At 48.8% G+C, this 26,673-nt stretch overlaps 1 protein-coding gene across 1 annotated transcript in view; it reads left to right on the top strand.

The window, feature by feature from the left end:
* Nucleotides 1-2,558: 2,558 nt before the first annotated feature.
* The window catches only part of CALML6 (calmodulin-like 6), a 62,449-nt gene continuing 38,334 nt past the window's right edge, over nucleotides 2,559-26,673 (top strand). The window contains exons 1-2 of the mRNA XM_006885935.1: nucleotides 2,559-2,647; nucleotides 10,844-10,862. Of these exons, the coding sequence (XP_006885997.1) occupies nucleotides 2,559-2,647; nucleotides 10,844-10,862 (108 nt within the window). The remainder of the gene's footprint in view (nucleotides 2,648-10,843; nucleotides 10,863-26,673) is intronic.

Below are 26,673 nucleotides of genomic sequence, written 5' to 3'. Positions count from 1 at the left end.
ACCTTCGAGAAGAATCCAAAACAGACTTTATCTTCGTAGGATACAAATCTTACTTTCAAAGAAAGAGCCCTCTCTCTCAAAATCGCCCACAGACCCAAATATAAAAAACTCATGAAGTTAGCAATGTTCTAAGGATCCTATTATCTAGAACTGAACGGATCTGTACAGATGCTAAGATTTCCATGTCTTCGAGAACCGTAAAAATTAATCTACATTTTCTTAGGTTAATAATCAACCGCACAAGCTGTTTAATCATCAAATACTGCTTGAGATTACTTTTACCAGACACACAGCAAAACTAAAGAACCCACTAAAAAATACTCCCCAAACCAAATACATTCAAATTCTACATTATGTATTCATAAGTAATTTCTGTAATGTACTCCCTAACGGAAAATGTCTGACAGTTCTCCTTCCCAAAATAATTCTTAAATTGCTTTCCTCTCAGTAAACGAATCTCAGTCTTAACCAAAAAAAAAAAAAAATCTTCTACAATCATTAATTAATTGAGGAGATAAAGCTGATACTATCTCTGCATGCTAACTGTGCCATTCCAGAGTCATGGGGGGGAAAAAAGGTTTCAAGCCGTTTTGAATCAAATATTGATTCCTAAGGGGCGTGGGGAATAAAATAGATTTTTTTTTTTTTTTTAAAGTGTACCGCCTGGGCCACCACCCAGTGACATTTGAGCACAACTCGGGCCCCCACCCCCCACTAGGCTTCAATAAGGAAAGCTATCCAGAGAGACGGAGGGCACCCGACCCTCCGGGTGACTGTCCCCTCCCTCCCCCCCTGGGCCTTTTTAAAGTAAGGTCAAAGAAAGCTCACAGCTAAATGCAGAGGCAACAGCGTGCGACCCCGAGGGCTACGCCGAGCGAAGATGGCCAGCCGCCGCCGCCTGGAACGCCATCTTGTTGCAGTGGGGCCTGGACACAGAGGCCCATTCATTCACGCCCAGGACCGAGCCCCGCAGCCCCCCGACGCAGCCCCGGACGCGTGCCCACCGGCGCCCCGCAACTGCCCGCCCGCCCGTCCCGCCTGGGGTTCCGCACGGGGCGGCGGCAGCTACAGACCGACAGTCACAGGTCGCAGGGGGGCCGCCCTCCCTCCACTTTTGGGGTTGGGGGAAAAAAGAAAACGTCCAGCCGAGCGCCGTCATTTCCCCCCTCGTTTTCCCAGTCCGGCCTTTTGTCTCGCTGTCGGAGCCCCCCCCCCCCCCCCAGTCGTCCGGCCGAAGCTGGGCCGCAGCTTCCTCATTTCATTGTTCCTCCCGCCCTGCGTGTGAATTCCTCCCCAAACTGAACCGGACAACCACGAACCCAGAGGCGCGTTAAGATCACCAACCCGGGGCTGGAGCAGTGGGGATGCGCGCACTCGCATCTGCTAGGGCCCCGGCCGCTCCCACCGTGGACAGATGACCACCCAGGGAAGAGGGAAAAAAAAAAAAAAATCCAGGAACACAGCTCGGTTCCGGGAAGCGGCGGCGCAGCTGCCGGCCCAGCCCCGGGCCTCCCGACGGCCCTTTGTTCTCGCCGCGCGGGCCGGGCGGGGGCTTGGCCACGGACCCTACTGCTGGGCACAAGGGGTCTCCGTTCACCGCAGCGCGCCCCGACCCTGACCCCCGCGGACGCCCGGCGCAGCCCCGGCCTCCCCAGGCCCACATTTTCCCCCGTGAACAGCGCCCGGAAAAAAAAACACAAAGCCTCCCGCCCAGCGGCGACAACCCAGCCCGTCCCGAGCCCGCTCCTCCGGGACCTCAGCCGGGCCCCTCGCTCGCGCCCCCGGGCCCGCCCGGGCGGGGCAGGAAGCCGGGAGCCCCTCCCGGCCTGGATGGGGGCAGGGCGGACCCCTTGAGCGTGGGGGTGGGGTGGGAGTGCCTCGCAAAAGGCCCTTCGGGGAGGGTGTGGGGGCTGATGTCTAGGCTGTCGCGAGGGTCGCAGGATCTCGGCGCGCTCACCTAGGCGCCTAGCTCCGGCCGCCGCGCCTACACCCGGCCGCCGCCTCAGCCGCCGCGCTGCGAGGTCGTCGCGCTCCGCACGGCCGCTGCGCGCTCGGCGGGCTGCGGGCAGGTGCGCGCCGCGAGGCTCAGTCGGTATCGCGCGGCAGCTGCTCCACTCCGGCGCCGCTGCCGCTCCTCCCCGCTCCCGCCGCCGCCGCCTCCGTCCGCCCCTCAGACGCCTCCAGCCATCGGGATGGGCGCGGCGGCCCCTGTCCACAGCCTCGGGAAACCCCACGCTCGCGTCACCGCGCACGCCCGCGCGCGCACGCACAGCCTGGAAGGGCTGACGGGCGCGCGCCTGCGCTGCCAGCCCGGAGCCCGTTCTGCGGCGCGCGCTCGTTCAGTTTAAAGGGGCCACCTGCAGAACCTCGTCCCTCGCCCCCAACCTCTGCAAGGCCCTGGCCCCCAAGGCCAGCCTGCACGTCATTCGTCTACGCAGTACTTGCAGCTTGACCCCAACCGTCTTTCCTGATGGTCCATGGTGACACCCCACATGTGTTACCTAGTGCAAGGCGCAGGCCAAGCCTGTGCAGAACAGGGGCTAGTGTGCCTTAAGGCAATGGGTGACAATGGCCTTGTAGAGCCGGCGCTGCAGTACCCGAGGCGACCTTCCAGCCGAAATTGCAGGCCTGAGCCTGAACTACTTTGGTGAGAAGTACAGAGTGTTTCTCACCCACTACAACAGTAATGGGAGTCTCCGTTCCTGGGGAGGCAGCACCACTCTGCACACACAGAGTTGGGCGACTCTTGGACCCTCTCAATGCAGAGGAGATAGTAATGAAATTCTGACTTTTTTTCATTCAGACCCACAGACATGGGTAGAATAAGAAGTCAGATTGCTTGAACAGGATCATACATAGAGAAGATTGAGTAGAGCTGAATTAAAGGGACTTGGGTGAAGGAAGTTGGAAGGACGTCTGGTTTATGTTAATTGGATCGATGGAGCTGCTAGATGAGCGGGGTGGGGGGTACGGGGGTGTCGGGTGAGGAGGAGTTGTCAGTCCTCAGGAAGCCAGGCTGGGCTGTGTATCAAAGACCTCTCTGCATCATTAGACATGGGGGAATGGCCTCAGCACTGAGGAGCAGAAAGGAGGTAGAAGGAGGCCAAGGGAGGATGGAGACAAGATAGGCCGCTTGAAACTACACAGACATCAGAAATTCTCCCATGGGGAAAGCGATGGGACAAACTCAATCATCACTCCTGTCTTTCCAGCAAATTTTAGTTCCCATATTCAACAGCTCCTCCACTGACCTCCTTATCTTTTCCCCCTGTTCCTGACCCCAAATCTAGTAGTCCCTGCTTTGAAGCATCTGCCTGCCATCCATTTTTATCTCCTCTTGCCCTGCTGCCTTTTTCAAACCATACCCAGCAAACATTCTTTTGGCTCTAAACCTTACTTACTTTACTCCCTTTTTCTCATTGTCTTGGTCTCCTGTAAGGAACACCGGTGGCCTAGTCCCTAGGGAGTTGTACTGGTGGCCCCAAAGTGCAGGAGAGATGGGTCCTTTCCTCCCATGCAATTTACAGCTTCAGAAACTCAATAAAGGGTGAAATATGAGTGGGTTCCGACTTGACAACAGTGAGTTTAGTGAAGTAGGCTGTGGCTGCTCTACTGAAGTCCCATGAACTGTTGAAGTTGTTGTTATTGTGGGCTAGCTGACTCTCTTGTGGGCTTTCAGAGGCAGTAACCACGCGGGAGGAGATTGTCCATTCCTTATCCACAGAGCATTTGGTGGATTCAGGCCATGTACCTTGGGGAATGCAGCACAGTTTCTAACCACCAGGCCACCAGAGCTCTCTTAGTGGTGAGTTGTTATTATATATGCCATCAGGTTGACTACGACTCATAGCAACCCTATGAACAGCTCTGAACTTTGCACTATGCTGAGGCAACCTCACTATCTCTGACACACCTGACACATTGCCACAGTAAGGCAATCAATCTCATCCAGAATCTCTCTCTTCTGCACTGACCCTCTACCCTCCAAACATGATGTCCTTCTCCATGGAATGGCCCCTCTTGGCAACATGCCCAAAGTATATGAGATGGGGCTTCAAAATCCTTGCCTGCAAGGAGCTACCGATTTTACCCTTTCCACGACATATCTGTTTGTTCTCTTGGCAGTTCATTGTATGTCCAATACTCTTTTCCAGCACCACAACTCAAAGGCATCAATTCTTCTTCTGTTATCCTTAGTCATTGTGTAACTCTCAGATGCATAGAAGAAGCTATGGCACTAGAGATATCATTGCCAATGATAGATGGATCTTGGATGAAAGCAGAGAGTACCAGAAGGATGTCTATTTGTGTTTTATTGACTAAGAAAAGACCTTTGATTGTGTTGTTGTTGTGTACCATCAAGTTGAAACTGACCCATAGCTGACCTTCCAGTTGGTTTTCAGAGGCAGTTAAATCTCACAGGAGAAGACTGTACATCCTTCTCCTGCAGAGCACCTAGGGGATTCGAACCACATGCCTTGGGGATTGCAGCACAGCTTCTTATCCCTAGGCCATTACAGGTCCCTATTTGATTGCATGGATCACAACAAATTATGGCAAACATTGAGAAGAATGGAAATCTTAGAACACTTTATTGTGTTCATGTGAAATCTATACCTAAACCAGGATATTGGTGCCCAAACAGAACTAGGGAACACTGCATTGTTCAAAATCAAGAAAGGAGTGGGTCAGGTATATATCCTCTCTCCATACCGTTTTTATCTCTATGCAGAACAGATCATACAGGAAGCTGGACTTTATGAAAAAGAATGTGGCATCAGGATTGGAGGAAGACTCATCAATAACCTTCATTATACTGATGACACAATCTTGCTCACCAACATTGAGGAGATAAGTTTTTGTTATGGTGAACCATCGAGTCAGAACCAACTCATTACTTTCTTCTTGCAGGTTTTCAGAGGCAGTTTAAAATTGCACAGGAGATTTCCCATCTTTCTCCCATGGAGCAGCTTGTGGACATGAACCAAGTGCCTTCAAGAATTGCAGCACAGCTTCTTGTCATGTGAAAATGGAAAAGCAACCTGAGGCCACTTCTAAGAGATTCTAGTGCATTTCTACCGAATGTCATTACTTAACAATTGTTATGTGCCATCGAGTTGCCTGCAACTCGTAGTGACCCTATGTATATCAGCTCTGAACCCTGACTTACTCTGAGCCAATCTCCCCATTTCCAACAGACCTAATCCCATTTCTCTAGTCACTGAGTCAATCCATCTCATGCTGAGTCTTCCTTTCCTGTGCTGTTCCTTCTAAGCATGATGTCCTGCTCTGAGGACTGATCCCTCCTGGCCACATGCCCCAAGTATGTGAGACAGAGCTTCAAAATCCTTGCCTCCAGGGAGCAGCCTGGTTTCGCCCTCTCCAGGACAGACCTGTTTGTTCTCCTGGCAATCAACGATATATTCAACACTCTTCTCCAGCACCACATCTCAAAGGCATCAATCCTTTTTCTATCATATTTAGTTAATGTCCAGCTCTCAGATGCATAGCAAGTAATTCAAAAGACCATGCCTTGGATCAGGTGCATCTTAGTCTCCAGGCTGACATCATTGCTCTTCAGTGCTCTAGAGAGGTGAGGGAGGCGTTTATCTCTCTCTGCACCACAGTTCACACCATCTGCAGGCGAATGACACACTTATCCAGGTCAGCTTGCGTGCTTTTCTTGTTCTGTATTCTTTTGGTCTTGTTCTTCAGCTGTTGAGTTTTCTGTACTCTTTCATGGTCTGTCTCCACTGTAGCTGATGCTCCAGTGAGTTTTCAGAGGCAGTAAATTGTACGGGAGGAGGTTGCCCATCTTTCTCCAGTGGAACAGTTTTTGTGGATTCGAACCACATACCATTGCACTGACAGTGAACTTCCCTACCTCTAAGCCACCAGAGCTCCTTAGTTTTACAGTTGGGAGGCTTCAAATAACAGGCATTTATTCTCTCACAGGTCTGGAGGCTGGGATCTCAAATTCATGACGTTGACCATGTTGATGCCTTCTGAATCTCTGAGGGAGATTCCGTGCCTCTCTCCTGATTTCTAGTAATGACCAGTGATCTTTGATACTCCTTAACTTAAGGTTCTATCAGTCCATTTCTGCCTTCAACTTCACATGGCTGTTCTCACTCTTTCTACGTCCTTCTATTATAAGGACAATACTTCTGTGGCATTAGGACTCACTCCACTCCAGGATGAATTTCATGTCTTCAGGAGATACTATTTCCAAACAAGATCATGACCATAATACCCACTTTTGTCTCTCTCCACAAACCACGTACTCTTGTCCTCCTAGCTCTGCTTCTGGAGTTTTGTGAGAAAGTAGAAGCCATTAATAGTGCAATTTCCAAGTACATCCACCACCTCAGCTGCTCTTTGGTTTAATCTGCTTTCTGGCAGCAGACCCCATGACCCCTCCATATGGTAGCCATCTGTTCTTTCCTGGACTCCCAGCCCTCATCATCCACTTGAGGGTTCTGCTCCCTCAGCGTCCCCTTTCCCATTCCAGAAGATGTTCTTTCCCCATCGAGTCATGCTTCTTGGTGCACAAATGTGTCTCCATCATCCTTGAGGCCCTTCCTTGCTTCCCACACAGACACCCCAGGCTCATCTTGTACATGCCCTTCTCCAAGAAGCTCGATTCCTTTACCAGAGCCATCCAGTTAATTTTAGCTCATACAACTCTATGAACAATGGATCTGAACCTTGCCTTATCCTGTGCCATCCTCAGATCTCTAATGCACTTGAGCTCATTGTTGTAATCACTGTGTGGATGAATCTTGTTGAGGGTCTTCCTGCCTTTTTCTGACTTTCCACCTTCCCAAGCATGTCTTTTTTTTTCAAGGACTGGCCCCTCCTTACAATACGCCCAGAGTATGTAAGATGAAATTTCGTCATCCTTGCCTCTAAGGAGCATCCTGGTTGTATTTTCTCCAAGCCGTATTTGTTGGCTTTTTTGGCAGTCTATGGGATACTCAGTAATCTACTTCAAAACTACAACTGGAATACACTGATTCATATTCTGTCATCATTAGTCATTGTCCAACTTTTAGATGTGTAGCAAGTAATTGGAAAAGCAGATCTGCCCTGGAGAGGCTGAAACTAGGGTGCTCCTTGATGGCAAGGATTTTGAGGCTCTGTTTCACATACTTTGGGCATGTTGCCAGGAGAGATCAGTCCTTGGAGAAGGACATCATACTTGAAAGGGTAGAGAGTCAGTGCAGAAGAGGAAGAACCCGAATGACATGGATTGACACAGTGGCAAAAGGGTCAAGTTTGTCAGAGATGGTGAGTTAGGGCAAGGTTCAGAGCCATTGTCCATAGAGTAGCTATTGGATTTGAGGCACATAACAATAACAACAACAATGGTTTGAATCAAGTACATTTAATCTTTAAACTGACATTGTTGCTCCTTGGCGCCTTGAAGAGGTCCTTGACAGCAGATTTTCCCCGTGTACTGTGTCTTTTGATTTCTAGCCTGTTGATACCAAAAGTCTTGATTGTGGATCCAAATAAGATGAAATCGTTGACAACCTTATTCTTCTCTCCATCTATCATGATGTTGCCTATTGGCCCCGTGGTGAGAATTTTTGTGATGTTGAGATGTACTCTTTGATCTTCCGCAGCAAGTATTTAAAGATCCTCCTAGCTTTCAGCAAGTAAAGTTATGTCATCTGCATAGTGCAGGTTGTTGATCAATCTTCCTCTGATCCTGGTGCCATAAAGTCCAGCTTCTCAAATGATTTGCTCAGCGTATAGATTGATACCACAGAGTGGTATTTGGCTTGGGAATGCTTATTACACACACATTCATGTATGTACACACTTGGATTTTTTATTTTGTTTTCCTCTAATAAGTTTTTTCTTTTTAAAAATTTATTATTAATTTCAATAAAAATTTATAGACTTTGGATTTCCATTCATTCATTGTTGCACTTTTCTCCGCTCCCAGCCCTACTCCCCAGTACACTACCCTCTTGGAAAAGTGAAAGAAAAATTCTTTCATTGTTTTACAAACCCTCCCCCAGCCCACTCCACTATACAGCCTTCACTCTGGAATCCTGTCATGACAAAAATACCTAATCACATATTCCTTTTAAACAGTTTTCTCCCTCATCTGTTTCAATGCAGTATACATTATTAAATCCATCTTTTTCAGTCTCCCCCCACAACCCCCATGTCAGTCCTGTTTTATGACAGTGGCATCATGCAGTATTTGTCCTTTTGTGACTGAGATACTTCACTAAGATTAATGTCCTCCAGGATCACCCATTTTGAATAATATTGCATGAGTTCCTTGTTTTTCAACACAGCGTAGTATTCCATTATGTGAATATACCACAGCTTCTCTATCCATTTGTTTGTTGATGGGCACTTAGGTTGTTTCCAACTCCTAGCTACTGTGAACAAAGCCGTGATAAACATGGGTGTGCATTATCTGCTTGGGTATCAGTTATGGTCACTTGGGGGTATATTCCCAGTAGTGGAATTGCTGGGTCGAATGGTATCTCTATTTGCAACTTTTTGAGAAAGCGCCATACCGCCTTCCACAGTGGTTGCACCATTTTACACCCCCACCAACAGTGAATAAGGGTTCCAGTTTCTCCACAACCTTGCCAGCATTTGCTACTTGCTGTTCTGTTAAATTTTGGATTCTGACTGGGGTGAGATGATATCTCATAGTTGTTTTACAGAGTTACACTTGTATATTTTTCTATATCTGTCTATATTACTTGAATGCCTTGAGTTCAGACAGATCTCTCTAATGCCAGTCTATCACTATGAATTCAGACTAGTTGTCTCCTGTTCCTTATAACTTCCTGTTTGGGAGTGAAGAACCGCCTCAAATTATCCTTCATGTAGTTAATTATTTCTATCTTCCCCATGTAACCCATCTTCCAGCACCACCATTTGTGTCCCTTCGCCTACACCTCCATTTCTACCATGGATTCTTTGTCTAAAGGGGCTGCTGTAACAGTGGGTGACCCTGAAAAAACAGAAGTTCATTCTCAGAGTCCTGGAGGCTAGAGGTGCAAATTCAGAGTCGATTGAGCTCTAAGAAAAGGCCTTCCCTTGTCTCAGCTGCCGGTTTATAGACAGATCCTCACGTGCTGGCACGCCTTCTGTGAGTGACCTTGTCTCTCTGGCTGTCCTCCCTTTTCTAAAACATCACTCAGAAGGATTAAGATGAGGACTTGCCTTGTTCCGGGAACTGATAATAGCATCAAAGACAGACCCCCAGTTCCTCAGAGTCTCATGCAGAGGTACAGGGATGAGGATATCAACGTATCCTTTGGGGGAGACACAATCCAGCCCATGATATGCTTCAACACCGCTGGAGCTGCCACAACACTCTGCATTCCCACCCCACCCCCACCCACTACAGTGCCCACCGGGCTCAGCTGAGCCCGACCTGAATCTGATCACTCATGTCACTCTTTTATCTGAAACTTCTTTAACTTCCCATCTTACCCATTCTCCCTCCTGAACCTCCTAGTCCCCTCACCCGCCAGATAAAATGCAATTGTTCTCAGAGAGTCCATCTCTGTCTGCCTGGATGTCTCTCCCATAAACTCAGGTCCTTCAGATCATTGTTGAGGCATCTTTGCACAGAGCTGTCCTCCCTGTCCACCTGCTCAAGGGACCTATGACTTGCCTCTTGTCTGTGTCCCCTTCTGGAGCGTGGGTTCTATGCTGGCCTCTTCTTGATTCAGGCCTCCAGCTTGCCTGGCACACCTGCGTATGTTGTGGGTCTTTGAGGAATGATTCAGAGGTGGTGGGTGGGTGCAGACAAAGCTGATCTGAGCAGAAGGCTTGGATCATCCTGTGCAATGCCCAGAGGGTTAGGTGAGTATCATGCACAGGCAAAGATGGTACTTTTTTCAGTGTGAGACAGAGGGCAGAGAAACAAGCGTGAAAGGCGTCTGAGGAGCCCTGGGCCTGAGTGTCCTGGGCACCAATCTTTTGGAAGGGTCTGGACATGGCAGGAAGGAGGAGGTACACAGGATTACCTAGTTGATAGGGGACTGGAGTATTCTGGTCTTGGCATGTGGGTATCAGGAATGGTGAACTGAGGGGCAGAGGGATCCCTCAAATGCAGGAATCTGATGCTGGCCTTCAGTGCCCTCCTGTACCAGGACTTAGAGAAAAGGGAAGATGAAGGGGTGGGGGGCGGGGGATGGAGACAGGAGCAAGAAGTAGGGAAGTGGGGAGAGGAAGCGGAGGGAGGCTGAACAGAGGCTTCTGGGCAGAAGGACACAGACAGCTCGGCCAGGGGATAGGCAGGAGTCATCCACACAGGGGATGGCAGAAGCCTGGAGACCCTCAGAATCTCAACCCTGCCACCCTGGCCTCTGTCTGCCTGACTGATGCCATGGCAGATCTGGTGCTAAGTAGACCTGGTGCATCATAGCAGCAGGGGCACAGGTAAAGCTGGGCCCCAGAGCTCCCTGTCCTGCATGCTACTACCAGCTGGTGCCCCAAGTCAAGGGCAAACAGAGGACACCTAGCCAACACGTGCCCAGCCATCCAAGGTTTCAGGGTACAAACCAGCACCCCACATAATCTGATAGTTGGCAGGGTGGAAAGGGCCTTCTCTGGAACTTGCCCCATGCCCAGGGCAGAAATCTCATTTATGTGTTTATTGATAGGGTGTAAAGAGCAAAGTTGAGGGGATGGATGGAGGACAGGAACGAGGCCCCCAGTTTCTCATTCTCTGACACCTTGCCCCTTCCTGGGGCTGCCGTGACTTCACCTGTCCCCACATATCTGGGCCTAAGAGTCTGAAGCACTATCTCATGGCCCTCCCAGACCACAGACCTGTCCCCGCCTGTCCCCGCAGGATGGTGGCTGCCCAGACAGTAGGGCTCTCTGGTTAAGATTCCCAGAGGCCAGCCAGTTTACAGCCATACTTTCCTTTCACAGCAGTTAAGAAGCTAGCCTTCTCCTTTGGACTTAGGAGGCTCTGAAGGATGCCTAGGACACTGCCACCCCCACATTGCCTCACCCTTCACCCCCATTGCCCAGGTCTGTGTGGAGAACCCTTGCCCAGCAACCAGGAAGCTTAGCTCCTCCTGGTATCCTAGTCACACGTCCATTCTAGATAAATGGTTCAGGAATCGGCTGCCACCTTGAGTCCACAGTCACCTGGTCAGCTGTGCAGACAGCTCAGGGCCACCAGGCCAGGCCAGGCAGGCTGAGGACTTGGTGGCCGATGACACACAGAGCTTCACTAAGACCATCTAAGCTCGGTTATTCTCAAATGCATAATTAAGATCTCAGCTTCCCGCCCCCTCCCTTTCCCTTTCTGCTCTTCAGCAGGAAATGGCCTAACAGGAAAGTAGGTCTTTTTACAAATCTGAATTATTCAGAAGGCTTTGCATGTAACGGGTTCCGCAGCTAGCCTTGCCCGGTGCTTGGGTGTATCTGCCCGCTGTTAAAGCCTTAGAGGTGCCCGCTGTTAAGGCTGCAAAGCTGCAGGGCCGCTTCCAGATGCCAGCAGAAAGGGCAGGATGGTGCAGGACGCAGCAGGCAGTGGCACCCAGTGGCTCTGACGCTGGGCCTGCAGGGCGTCTGTGCGTTCTGCTGGGCCTGCCCAGGCGCTCCATCTGCCCCAGGCTGACCTCCACTCCTCCACTAAATGCAATGGAGCTTGACCTGCCGCCACGGCCCCAGAGGATGAGAGAGGATGGGGGGGGACACAACGTGACAGTGCCCAGGGGACACCGAATGTAGGTAATCAAGAGGAAAATGCTAATTAGCTCCACGGGCCTCCAAAGACAGGCTCCGTGGAACGGGGTCACGTTCTGCAGGAGGGCTGTGCACCTCATTCATCCTTGCCTCAAGCTCCCCGTCAGGGGCCACAGAGCCAAGGCTGGTCCTGGTGAGGCCACGCTGTGGGAAACCTGCAGGCTGAGTGTCTGAGTGTGAGGACATATCTGTAAGGACACAGAGGAGGGGACAGACTTGCTGGTGGGTCAACGCCCCAGGGGAGAGTATAGCAGGAGTAGGCAGGAAGGACAGGGATGATTTGGGGGTGACCTCTGAGGAAAGTCAACCCAGCAGAGCTGGGCAGGAGGTTGAACACGAGCATGAGCGTGCCCGGGGGCAGGTCCAGGCCTAGGCTGGTGTGCAGGTAAGGTCATAGAGAGAGAGAGATCAAGAGACCCTTGGGGTGGACAGAGTGGAGGGCACTGGGCACTGTCCCCTGGACTCTCAGATGCAGGAAGGAGCCCTGTGCCTCTCCTATAGGGGCACAGAGTCCCTTGGGACAGATATATTTTGTCCTTCATCTCCAAGCTCTAGGGGTGCACATCACCTCGTGGTGCATGTAACCAAGCAGGTGACTTTCCTGGCCACCACCTTTGGCCAAAGCTTGGACATTCCTCATGAGAACATCAAAATCATGGCAACAAGGGCTCAATAAGGATTAAGAAGGAGGTGCTTTCTCATTTCCATTTTCCAGATGAGGGTGTTCCTTCCCTGGGATGTGGATCAGAAGGCCCAGCCGCCTTGTCACCTCCAGAGGCCACCATGTGTTCACCGCCCTAAGGACCCACCCCCGGCATCCTGGCTGTACTGAAGTAGATTCCTCGCTCCAGGGACACAAGACTCTACTTTTCCCTCTGGGCTCCAAGAATTCCTAGGACTGCACTAGTGGAGACAGATCTGATGCCCCCATGGCTCAGGGAGTGGTGGTCATGCTTGAATTTGAACTTGCCTCATCACCTCCTGTGGCAGAACACCCCGTGGTCCAGAATACAGACATCTAGAGAGGAGAAGGTACCATCATGGTCAGGAAGAGCAGTACCCCACACATTTGCCCAATGTGCGCACAAGGGTATACACACGGATGCCCAAAGATAATGTGGACCAGGCTAGCTAAGAGTCTGCTTACCAAGTTGTAGAAGCCTCCGCCAGTTTATGTGACAAGAGGACATGGCCTGGTTCAGTGAGTAGACACCTGGGCTTCAGACATAGCTGGATCCAGGAGTTTGACAAGGCGAGGTGGACTCTGTCTCTCTCGTTCCTTGTGTATACTTTGCTCTCCTCTCCTTTGTGGTACCTCATTCTTTCCTAGGAGAAGGGTTTGCCTGGGGAAAGTGACTACTGCACATCCCACCACCCCATCATCCCCCAGCTGAGCACTCTGGCTGAGACTTTCAGAGGCCTGTAAGGGATCCCAGGCAGGATCGGAAAGGCCCCTGCGAGCAGAGGGCAAAGCGCCTTGGTGAGCAGCCAGTGACCCACTAGGACAACGCGGCAGCAACCAGAGCAAAGGCAGGAGGAGGGGAAGTGGTGCTGGGCAGGGAAACGCACAGGTGTCCCCACCTGCCTCTTGGCTAAAAACAAGATCTAGGCAGCATCTGAGTTATTTATAAAGGAGGCCTCTGTTGGCTGTGGGGCTCCAAGGCTGAAGCCTGACCAGCATCTGCTACTCTGGCAGCCTCTGTTTGGACCATGAGGGGCCAGCTACAAAAGGTCAGCTCCAGGGCAGCCCTGAGGGCTGGGCTTGTCTGCTGCCCAGTCAACCCCCGGAAGGGACAAGAAAGAAACAGGGGCTTTGGGCTCTTGTTCTTCCTCACTGAGGCTGGGCAAGGGGTCAGCATTTGCCTTCTCCTCTGCCCACAGGGGACCCTCTCTCCCAATATGGCAGCCTCCAGGCCTCCCTAAGGAGCAGCACTTCAGGCCAATGCCCCCTGCACTGTAGAGTCTCCAGGGGGGACAGAGAGCCCCCACCCTCTCTGGCTCCCTGGCTCTATTTCCTGCATGGCCTGGGCGGTTCCCTGGCAGCCAGGCCACAATTGTTCTCTGTAGGCCTTCCCCAGGGCGGGTGCCCTGGTCTGAGCAGATGGAGAGCCTATTGCAGACTTAGAGACTGAGGGCCAGAGGACCACCCACGGGAACTAGGGGAATAGTGACCAAAGCTAGGGGGTTAGAGAGATAACAGTGTGAGATGAGAAATAGAGGGAAAGGGAAATGAGGGATAGGGGCTTGGGGCGTGCTCAGAGGGGACAAGGGGATAAAAGGGATCAGAGTCAAGTGAACAGGGAGGGAGTTAAGGGCACAGAAGGGACAAATTAAGGGCACAGAATTACAGGTTGTGGCTGACATTGAGAATGGGAATCCCAGAGCACTTGATTGTGCTCATAAGGGACCTATACCTGGAGCAGGAGGTTGTTCTGCGAATGGAGCCGGGGAGCACAGCATGGTTTGTAATTGTGCAGGGATTGCCTCAGGGATGTATTCTGTCTCCATAACTGTTCAAACTATGTTGCTGTTGTTAAGTGCCATCGTCGAGTCGCAGGTGACTCATAGCGACCCTATGAAGGAGAGTCCTTGACGCTTGGGTGCCTTTCTTCCTCTCTCCAGGTTCATAGGGTTTCCGGAGGCAAGCTATTATGTAAGTGGATGCCATTCCTCCTTCCTGAGCAAATTATCCGAGAAGCTGGACTCTATGAAGAGGAGTGTGGCATCAGGATTGGAGGGAGACTCATCAATAACCTGCGTTATGCAGAAGACACAACCTTGCTAGCTGAAAGTGAGGAGGACTTGAAGCACTTGTTGCAGAACATCAAGGAATGCAGCCTTCAGTATGGATTGTGTCTCAATATCAAGAAAACAAAGGTTCTTACCACTGGACCAATAGGCAGTGTCATGATGGATGGAGAAGAGATTAGAACTGTCAACAGCTTCATCTTGCTCAGATTCACAATTAACACCCTTGGTACGAGCAGTCAGGAAATAAGGAGATAGATAAGAGTAGTTGTGTCAGTTTGAGGACTAAGGTACATCTGATTCAGGCCATAGTCTTTCCAATTAGTAGCTATGCATCTGAGACCTGGACAATGAATAAGGATGACAGAAAAAGAATTGATGCCTTTGAGCTGTGGTGCTGGAGAAGAGCACTGAACATTCCATGGATGGCCAGGAAAATGAATAGATAGATTTTGGAAAGGTTTCAGCCAGAGTGCTCTTTGGAGGCAAGAATGATGAAGCTTTGTCTCACATACTTTGGACATATTACTAAGAGGTGCTATTCCTTGGAGAGGGACATGATGCTGGGAAGGGTGGAGGGTCGATGAAGGAGAGGAAGACCCTAGACCAGGTGGATTGACATGGTGACTGCTGCAATGTGCTCTTGTGTGTCAGGAAGTGTGACGATGGTTCAGGACAGGACTGGTTTTAAATCTTTTGTTCATAGGGTCGCTGTGAGTCATGCTCAACTCAATGGCATCTAACAACAACAATAAGAATTAGGAAGAGGGGAGTGGGGAGAGCCTAAGGGAGAGGGACTTTTGGGTGTTCAGAGAAGAAGAGCTGCAAAGAGGTCACTAGAGGGACGGAAAGAAGATGGTGAAGAGGAATCTGCAGAGAAGCAGCCAGGTCGAAGTGTCTGAGCCCCTTGTACTGTTGTTGAGTGCCATTGAGTCAGAACTGACTCGTAGTTTTCAGAGGCAGTTAATTACATAGAAGGAGATTGCCATCAGTCTCCTACAGAGCATCTAGTGGATTTGAACTGTGTGCCTTTGGGTTAGCAGCACAATTTCTTACCACCAAGCCACAAGAGCTCCCCTTTTAGGCCTCTTCAAACTCCCTGACCAAGCTTGGCCTCGCTTCCCAGTACCAGATGCCGCTACCTGTAAACCCAGGTGCCTCAGTCCCTGGGAGTGGAGAGAAGACACTGGGGTGTGGTACCCACCCTGGATGGGCTGCCTTAGTTTGGTGGCCACAAGGTGGCTTCTCACGGGCTCAGCCTTCATGGCTGTCCTATCCTTTATGTCCTTTGAGATGGGAACAGTATAGCCTCTGCAGTGTATACAGAAGGGGGTCACAACGAATTGGCCTGGGGACTTGGGACTTCTGGACCACCCTCCAACCTGCCAGCTCTCCAAGCTTCCTTTTCTAGGATCTTCCTGGGAAGATGTTCCAGGCTGTTCTGAGATTTATCTCCCTTAGGACTGCACCCGGGGACTACGCCCGTAACAACTCCCGGTAAACAACGCACACCTGTGGCACCAGCAGGCCCGAGGAGGAGGGCCCCTTGAGTCCCTGCTGCGCCCTGCTAAGAGCCTCCTGAAGCTTCTCCCTCACCTACACCTCTGAGCTCTGTTTTCTGGAACCTACATGCTCTTCCACCCACAGAAATCCAAACTGAGGAGCCCTAGATCTGAAGGTGGCGCAGGGGCACTGACAGGGGTGAGTGGGCCCCGAGCAGCCATCCCTGAGGGAGGAGGCCCACAGAAGTGATATTAATTCAGCCACAGAAGCGCATGAAGAGGCTGGAGACCTCAAGCCTACCAGGCCCAGAGTCACACTTCTCTCTCCAGAGCCACTTCCTGGCTGTCATGTTATATCATGCCACACCATGCTACGCCACATCACTTCACACTACCCTGTACCCCTCACACCATGTTGTGTCATGTCACTTCACACTATCTCATAGTCTCCCAAAGCATGCCATGCCATGACCCTTCACACCACCTCATAACCCCTCACAGCATGCCATGTCATGTTCCTTCACACCACCTCGTACCCCCTCACAGCATGCCATGTAATGTCGCTTCACACCACCCTGTACCCTCACACCATGCCATGTCATGTCACTTCAAACCACCTCATACCCCCTCAAAGCATGTCATGTAATTTCCCTTCACACCACCTCATATCCCCTCACACCATGCCATACCATGTCACTTCACACCAACCCGTACCCCTTCACACCATGCCATGCTGTGTCACTTCACACCACCCTGTATCCCCTCACAGCATGTCATGTCATGTCATGTCGTGTCTGACTATACCCACCTCTTTATATCCTATCACCCTGTGCTGGCACGAGTGATTGAACCCTGGCTGTGGGATGCCCTTGGGCCTGGATTTTGGTCACTCTCCAAATCATCGCTTAGAGCTCTTGGTCTCTGCTCAGTCAACAAAGCTAAAGACCATCCTCCCTAAGAGGAAGATTCTCCAGCTAAGTCCCTCTCCACTCCCCACGCCCCTCCTTGCCGTGAAAGTTTTGGTTCTGGGTCACAGAGGATGACCTCATCTCTATCAGGGGCCTGAGGCCAAATAACAACATCCGTGCCTTCACTCTTGAGCCCAGCTCAGCCCAGGGCACAGGGGTCTCATGTTTCCTACAGAGACCCATTGTTCTCCAAGTCACAGCCACCCTCTACAACAAGGTAGAACTTTCCCATAGGGTATTTGACGCTTTAGATAAGGGATTTTTATTTTTATTTTAAAAATGTTTTTTATTGGCTTTCATACTAGAATTAATTTACACTGTGTTTCATTAGTATAGATTGTGGTCCATACAGTCCCTCATCTACATTGTGTTTCATACAACCATTCATGCACACTGTATCCCATACAATTAATTGCCATTGACCTATGCCTATTATTGGCTTTTGTTTTTTACCTTTAGCTACAATTTGAGGCAGGAAATTAAAAGACAAATTGCATTGGGAAAGTCTGCTGTCAGAGACCTCTCGAAAGTACTAAAGAGCAACAATGTCAGTCTGGAGACTAAGGTGTGCCTGATCATAGAGCTGGATGATGGCTAGGGATGATAGAAGAAGAGTTGATGCCTTTGAGCTGAAGTGCTGGAGAAGAGTATTGAATATACCATGGACTGCTAGGAGAACAAACAGGTTCGTCCTCGAGCAAATGAAACCAGGCTTCTCCTTGGAGGCAAGGATTCTGAAGCTTCATCTGACGTACTTTGGACATGTTGCAAGACAGGACCAGTCCTTGGAGAGGGACGTCATGCTTGGGAGGGTGGAAGGTCAGTGCAAGACCTTGAATGAGATGGATTGATTCAGTGACTATGGAAATGGGGGCAGGTGTTTCAGAGACAATAAGACTGGTGCAGGACAGGGCAGGGTTTAGGATTGTTGTACACAGGGTCACTATAAGTCGCAGGCAACTCGATGGAACATAACAACATGATTTGAATTAAAATTTGCAGAGCAAACCAGCATTCCATTAAGCCGCTCATACCTGTTTTGCTTCATAACACGTGTCACAATCCCCACATTGTTTCATCACTCTTCCTGTCATCTCTCTTTGGTTCTTGCTCCCGTTCATCCATCCATCCATCCATCCATCCATCCATCCATCCATCCATCCATCTTGTCTCCCTTTCCACCTTCTGAGTATTATGCTTGAGTGGACGCTGCCCTAGTGATCCTGTGTGGTTGATTACTTCCAGGGTGGTGTATCTTCCTGCTGTTAATCTTTACCCTAAAGAGCTGGGAAGAGTGCTGGATATCCCATGCACCGCCAAAAGAACAAGCAAGTCTGACTTGGAGAAAGTGCGTGCAAACACTGCTCCTTAGAAGCAAGAATGAGGAAACTTCGTCTCACTTACTGTTGGCATGTTGTCAGGTGGGACCAGTTCTTGGAAAAAGACTTCATGGAAAAGGTGAAGGGTCAGAGAAAGAGAGGAGGATGGATCAACCAATCAGTGATTGTAACAATGGGCTTGAGTGTATTACAGACAGTGAGGTTGGTGCAGGATGGGGAAACTTTCAGATCTGTAGTTCATAGGGTCCTTGGGTTGTAAACTTGATGGCATCTAATAACAACAGGGCTCAGATCTGTTGTTCATGGAGTCACTGGGGTCATAATCAATGGCACTTAACAACAACAACAATGATTTGTCTATTGCTTGGCTGTAAATGATACCACAGGGCTGAGTTCAGTGAGGCTACAAGTCTTATCAGACATAGACATAGTCTTAGGTCTCTCCCAAGGACTAATTTCCCAAGGAATTTGCTGCTGACTTTTTCCTTAGGGGCCCAACACTTAAACTGCTATGTCAAAAAACAAACAAACAAACCAAAAAAACCTAACCTGCTATGTCACCAGGCTCCCCACCCCTGCCTCCCATAATCCCAGTGACTCTAATTCCCTTCTGTAAGATTCTGTCCTACACTTTCTATTGTGGCAAAATTCACATCGCATAATATTTACCCTCCTAACAAATTAACTGTATATTCAGCACATTCACAGGGTTGTGCAACATCACTTCAATCTGGTTCCAGAACATTCCCACCCCCTCACAAGGAAAGGCCATGCCATCAGCACTTACTCTCCTCTCTCCCATCTCCCTAACCCTGGTATCTACGAATCCGCATTCTGTCTCTGATTATTCTACATGTTTCCTAGAAATGGGATCAAACAAGGTGTTGCTTTTTGTGTCTGGCTTACTTCACTCAGCATCATGTTTTTCAAAATATGGGGGGACCACATTTTATTTTATCCATTCATCTGTTGATGGACATTGTAGTTGTTTCCACCTTTTGGCTATTGTGGGTAGGGCTGCAATGAACACTGATGTGCACATATTTGTTTGAGTCCCCGCTTTCAAGTCCCTTGGGTACTCATCTAGAAGTGGAATTGCTGGGTCAGAGGGAGGGTGTCAGGGTTGTATTCTCTCTCCATACCTATTTAATCTGTATGCTGAGCCAATTATTTGAGAAGCTGGACTCTGTGATGAGAAATATGGCATCAGAATTGGAGGGAGACTCATCAGTAACCTGCACTATGCAGATGACACAACCTTGCTTGCCGAAAGGACTTGAAGCACTTGTTGCAGAAGAACAAGGAATGCAGCCTGAGGTATAGATTGCATCTCAGTGTCAAGAAAACAAAGATTCCTACCACTGGACTGATAGGCAACATCATGATGGATAGAGAAGAGATTGAAACTGTTAACAACTTCATCTTACTTGGATTTATAATTAACAGTCTTAGTACCAGCAGTCAGGAAATACAGAGATGCATTGCACTGGGAAAATATGCAGTTAGGGACCTCTCCAAATTATTGAGGAGTAATGATGTAAATTTGAGGAGTAAGGTGCATCTGATTCAGGCCATGGTCTTTCTGTTCCCTTGCTATGCATCTGAGAGCTGGACAGTGAGTAAAGATGATAGAAGAATTGATGCCATTGAGCTATGGTGTTGGAGAAGAGCACTGAACATCCCATGGACTGCTAAAAAGAACCAACAAATATATTTTGGAAAGGGTGCAGCCAGAGTGCTCTTTGGAGACAAAGATCATGAGGCTTTGCCTCACTACTTCAGTCATGTTGGTAGGAGGGGCTATTCCTTGGAGAGGGGCATGATACTCGGAAAGGTAGAGGGTCTATGAAGGCGAGGAAGACCCTTATTGACACCGTGACTGCCTCAGTGGGCTATGAAGTGTTTGGAAGTGTGAGGATGGCATAGGATGGGACAGGGTTCAGATTTATTGTTCATGGGTCGTTATGAGTCATACTTGACTCAATGGCACCTAACAACAACAACATGGCACCCTGTTTGATGGCTTACTGGTAAGGAATTGTGCTGCCAACCCAAAGGTTTGAATCCACAAGCTGTTCCAAGGGAAAAAGATGGGCAATCTCTTTCTGTGTGATTTATTGTTTCTGAAAACCCAGAGGAGGGTCAGCTATGAGTCAGTTCTGACTTGACTGTACACAACAACATGGAATTTCTGTGTTTAACTTTTCAAAGTAACAGCAAACTGTTTCTGCAGCAACTGTCCCCTTTATTTAGATTTCCACCAGCCTTCGAATTTTGCCTCATTTTTTGCCAATACTTGTTATTTTCCTTATAAAAAAGCATAATCATCTAAGAATAGATGGTGGTCTAGCAGTAAGGAGTTGCGTCGCAAACCCAAAGGTGGTTGTTGTTGTTGTTATGTGCCGTTGAGTCGTTTGCGACTCATAGCGACCCTATGTACAACAGCCCTAAACCCTGCTCTATCCTGTACCAATCTCATTGCCTCCGACACACCCATCCCGATTACCCCAGTCACTGACTCAATCCACCTCATAGAGGGTCTTCCCCTCCTGCGCTGTCCCTCCACTCTGCCCAGCATGATGTCCCTCCCAAAGACCTGTCCCTCCTTACAACATGTCCAAAGTATGTCAGACGAAGCCCCAGAATCCTTGCCTCCAAGGAGCAGCCTGGTTTAACCCTCTCTAGGATGAATCTGTTTGTTTTCTTTGCAGTCCATGGTACATTCAATACTCTTCTCCAGCACCACAGCTCAAAGGCATCAATTCTCCTTCTATCCTCCCTAGTCATTGTTCAAGTCTCTGATGCATAACAAGTGATTGCAAAAACCATGACCTGTGTCAGGCGCACCTTAGTCTCCAGAGAGACACCGTTGCTCTTGAGTACTTTAGAGAGGTCCCTAACGGCCGACTTTCCCATCGCGATTTGCTTTTTTATTTCCTGGCTGCTGGTGCCAAGAGTGTTGACTGTGGAGCCGAGCAAACTGAAGCTGTGAACAATCTCAATCTCTTCACCATTCATCCTGATGCTACCGATTGGTCCAATCCACCAGAAGTTCCGTGGGAGAAAGATGAGCAATCTCCTCCAGAAAGATTTAAAGTCTCTGAAAACCTGCTGGAGGGTCAGCTATGAGGTAGTTTTGACTCCACATCACACAACAACAACAATGTTAAAATGGTGCAGGGTAGGGCAAGGTTCTGATCTTCATAGAGTCTCTATGGGTTTTTGTCAACTCAGTGGCACCGAGCAACAATAGTGGTTAAGAGAAGGCGCCCTGGTGGTGTAGTCTGCAGTGCACAGTGCCAGCCAAAGACTGCATGACTCTAACACTTCAAATCCACCAGCTGCTCCACAAGACAAGGATGGGCAGCCTCCTCCAGTGTGAATACAACCACGGAATACGCGCTGGAGGGTTAACTCGACCTCACGTAACAACAGTGTACTCGTTACATACATGATTTGCACAGTTAACTTCCACTCTTTAGCTTGTCTTTCCACTTTTTTAAAATTGAGATTTTACTGTGTAAGTTTATAAAGAACTTGGATTTCCATTCATTCATTGTTGCACATTCCACTTTCTTGATGACATAATTTGATACACAAATTTTTGAGGTTTTTTTTCCTTTTAATGAAGTACACTTTATATTTTAGGTTTTTTTGTTGTTGTTTTTTTTTTATGGTGAGAAAAATTTGTATTTAGAATTAGCCGGCCAGACTCAGTTTAGATGATCCCAATTTTGTTGGCAATATCCAAAGCATCATAGTCAAACATAGGCCTTCTCTCCATCAGGCCTAATCAAGGTGTTGACCTTGGCCACATCAATGTCATAGAGCTTCTTTACAGCTTGTTTAATTTGGTGCTTGTTGGCCTTGACATCCACAGTGAACAGAAGTGTGCTGTTGTCTTCTATCTTCTTCATGGCTGACTCGGTGGTCAGGGGAAATTTGATGATGGCATAGTGGTCAAGCTTGTTTCTCCTGGGGTCGTTTTTTGGGGGTTTTTTGGGTTGCTTTGGGGTTTTCGGCTTTTTGGGCTGCGGGAGGTTGGTTGTTTTGGGGTTCTTTTTTTTTTTTTTTTTGGCTGTGGATGCCCTTCAGGATGCCTTCTTGGCCTTTAATGCCTTTGCTTTGGTTTTAGTTTTGAGAGGGGCAGGGGCTTCCTTCTTCGCTTTCAGCTTCATCTTTGTAGAAAGGGTCAGTTTTGTTTTTTAACCTGTGCTTTTGGTGTCATGTAAGGATACATTGCATTCACAAGGATTTACCCTGTAGGTTTTTGTGAGAGTTTTGTTGTTTAACTCTTATTGTAGGTCTTTGAACCAACTCGTGTTAAATTTTAAATGTAAAGTGAGGTGGGAAAGGTCCCATCTCATTCTTTTGCCAGGAGATCCACTTGTCCAAGCACTATATATTGAAGAGACTATTATCCACCATTGAATGATCCTGACAAGCCTTTACTGAAAATAAATTGATCTTAGAGATTCACATTTATTTCCGGGTTCTCATTTCATAAGTTTGTATGTGTCTTTTCATGCCATCACCACATTGTTTTTATTATCATTGCTTCATACTTTGTTTTGAAATCAAACTATGTGAATCTTGCTATATCACTCTTCTTTTTTCAAGATTGCTTTTGTCATCCAGGATCCCTTTTAAGTCCACATGAATTTTAGGATCAACTTGTCCATTTCTACAGAAAAATGTCATTGGGATTTATTAGTTGTTTTACCACCCTTTTTTTAAAAAAAAACTTTTTACTGATAATAATACCTTTACGTATGTTTCATTCATATACATTGTGATTTATGCAATCTTTCATTTACACTGTGTTTCATACATTCATATACATTCTATTTTACATTATTTCTTACAGTCGTTTATTTAAAAAAATTTGAATACATTGTTTTCCACACTAGATCTTCCCGTTTCCTTCACCCCCCATCAAATTGCACAACCCCATGATTAATACCCCCCCAGCACATCCTCCCCCTCTGCTTCCACCCTCCTCCCCTTGAATCCTCATACTCATTCTACAATAATGGTTTTATACAGTATTTGTCCTTATGAGACTGAGTTAGCTCACTCATCATAATGCTTTCCAGTCCCTCCCAAGATAGGTAGTAATTTATAAAATCATTACTCCTGCATCCTGCGTAGTATTCCGTTGTGTGAATACACTATAGTTTCTCAATTTATTTGATTATGGTTGGACATCTGAGCTATTTCCATATTCTTGCTATGGTGAATAATGTTGCTATGAACATTAGTTGTACAAGTCTCTATTTGTGCCCCAGTTCTCATTTTCTTGGGATATATTCCAATCAATGGAATAGCTGGGTCATATGGAATTTCCATGTTCAGCTTTCTGAGGAAGTGCCACACTGCCTTCCAGAGTGGTTGTACCATTTTACAACGCCATCAGCAGTGTTTAAGAGTTCCTATCTCTCCACATCCTCTCCAAACATTTATTCTTTCCTGTCCTGTTAGACTTTCCCACTGCTACTGGAGTGAGATGGTATCTCATGGTGATTTTGATTAGCATCTCTCTTATTGCCAATGATTTTGAGCATTTTTTCACATCTGTTGCTCATTCAAATGTCTTTCTCTGTGAACATTTTTCCATGTCTTTTGACCATTTCATAATTGGGTTTTTTTCTTGTGGAAGCCTAGGAGTACTCTGTAAACTTTTGTTCTGAGACTCTTGTCTGAGCCAAATGTTTGCCAAATGTTTGTTCCCAGTTGGTAGGTTTTCCTTTCACCCTATTGGAAAAAAACGTTTGATGCACACGGGGATTTAATCTTCAAAAGATCCCATTCATCAATTTGATCCTCTTCAGATTGTGCATTTCTGGCTGTATTTGAGAGTCTCTTTATACCACAGACTAGGTCTTCTAAGCTTGATCCCAGTTTGTCTCTTAAGAACTTTATGGTTTTGGGCTTTCATCCCGGGTCTCTGATCCACCTTGAGTTGCTTTTTGTATATGGTGTGAGATGTGGACCCTGTTTCAGCTTTCTGCAGGTGGCGGTCCAGTTTTGCCAGCATCATTCGTTGAAGATGATTTTATCACTCTTAACAAAAGAATAAACCTGGAAGGAAGGCCCGGAAGAAGAATGAAAGGAACATTGGAGAGGATGTGGAGTGGTCTTGCACTGTGAGATGGTGTCTCTCGGCGTTTCTGGTCTAAAAAGACAGAAGCAGCTCCCAGTCGAGAGCAGGTCTGTGGCAAGCAGGTCTGATTGGTTGTGTGATGGTGATCAAGGGTGAGGGTGCCTAGGAAGCCCAAGTGACCAGTGAGGAGAGCTCTACGGATGGGCTGCAGAGGCAAGATTGGGCCAGGGTTTGTACAGTGATCAGATCTGCTGGTGGCTCAGGGATAGAGAGAGAGCTCTGGTGGCTTGTTATTTTTGTGGTGTGCCGTCGAGTCAAGTACAAACATAGCTACCCTATGAACAACAGGTCTGATCCCTGTCCTATCCTATGCCATACTCACATTTCCCCATACATTAGAGCCGTGGTGGCAGCCACCGTGTGAATCCACCTGGTTGAAGGTCTTCTTCTCCTTCCCCAACCTTTCTGCCTTTCTGAGCATGGTACATGGTTTGAATCTACCAGCTGCTCTGCTGGAGAAAGAAAGATGAGCAATCTCCTCTGAATACCTGCTGCAGAGTCAGCTAGGGGTTGGTTCCAAGTTGACACAGGATAACCAGGTTGAGCAGTTTGCACCCAGACCAGCCTGGTCAGCCACAGGGAGGGGATGGGCTCGGATGGGGGTGGAGCTTAGGAGCAAACTCTCCTCAATGGGCTTTGGTGCATCCAGAATATATACTAACATTAGGGCTTCCTAGGACCAGGTAGAGGCTCAAGGCACAGAGGCTATTCCCACCCCCTAGGGAGCCCTGTGACATAGAGAGGCTGAGATTGAGGAAATCAGAGGGTCTGTGTGGCTGGGGTCCCAGGAGCTGCAGGGTGCCAGGGTGGGCCTCAGGAGCTGGGAGAAGCCGTGTGAACCCAGCTAGGAAAGAGGACAGCATGGTGGGGGAGGATTTTCTGGAACAGGAGGACTGGCCTTTGTGCCTGGGAAGCAGGGCAGGCTCTTGGTCACTCAGCTCTGCTCTCCAGCCCCACACAGTGCCCTGCTCCCTTCCACTTCTGTGAAGCTCTGTTTGTTCTCAAGGTTGTAGCTGTCACTTTTGAAATCAAAGTCTTTGAAGCAGAGCCCAGAGCAGGCACTGTGCAGGGGAGACGCAGGCTCTTGGCAGCACTGGGCCAGTGGGAGTTGACTCCCTAGAAGGCACCGCCCCATAGTCCCTGGGCCCCTCACTCCCAGCTCAACACCTGGCACCAGGTTGCTGGGACAACCTGGAGGGGGAGGGACTGACTCAGGTGTGGCCATGGACCTCCTGAGTGTCTCAGAGTCCTGCCTTCTCCACTGTTTCCCTTTCAGGCCCCATCATACTGCCTCAGCCGTCTCTCAATGTTCCCCCTCCAGCTTTCCCTTTGCCCCTTGTCAGATCCTTGAAATAGTCCCAGGACCCCAACCATGAGCCAAGCATTCAGAAACCCCAGAGACCTTCTCAAGTACCCAGGAGCTTTGGGAATAGCAGGTTTGGGGTAGGTTGGGGCCAATGGTCACACTGTGTCCTAGGTCCCTGCCCTCTCCTGCCTACCTGTCCCTCATCACTTATATCTCTTTGAGCCAGAACTAGCAAGTATTTTTACTCTGGCTCGGTGATGGGTAGGGAGGGCGGCAAGTCAGTCTGCAGGCCATCTGGGCCCACCCAGGCCTCCAACACTCCGGGTTCCAAACCTTCGGTCTGTGTAGGATTTTTATTTTGACTCAGCTCTGATTATACCTGTAGGATCTGAAGGGGGCCCTGGTGTTGCCATGATTAAAGCATTCAGCTACTAAATAAAGGTCAATGGTTCAGATGGCTGTTTGTCAAGAATCCTGCCCCAGAGGCTGCCTGCTGTCACCTGGGAGGTGATGCAAGGTGTAAGCAGATCTGGCAATGTGTGTGTGTGTGTGTGTGTGTGTGTGTGAAGGGACAGACAGGTGGAGACTTAGACCCCAGCAGCCAGAAGTAGGGGTCTGAGGAACTGTGGGACAGGAGTCCTAGGTGACAGGGCACCAGGCCGCTCACTGCTGTTCTTTGCTGCCCCTTGGGGATGCCTGCCCTTTGGGTACTGCGTGTTTTGGAAGCTGGCAGGTGTGGTCAGGCACGTGGTGGCTTCTGGGAGCCAGGGGCCTTGGAGTCTCCCACAGTGACGTCCTTCTGGGACCAACCACCCCATGCAAGCCCATGGGCATCACCCTGGGCTCAGGCCTGCCCCAGGGGCTCCTTGACAGGGAGGCCAGCCTTCCAGGTCTA

This window comes from Elephantulus edwardii, unplaced genomic scaffold (genome assembly GCF_000299155.1).
Source record: "Elephantulus edwardii isolate Elephantulus edwardi_28Jun2011 unplaced genomic scaffold, EleEdw1.0 scaffold00045, whole genome shotgun sequence".
NCBI lineage: Eukaryota > Metazoa > Chordata > Mammalia > Macroscelidea > Macroscelididae > Elephantulus > Elephantulus edwardii.
Note: the sequence above shows the minus strand (reverse complement) of the source record. Positions and strands in the feature narration are given on the sequence as shown.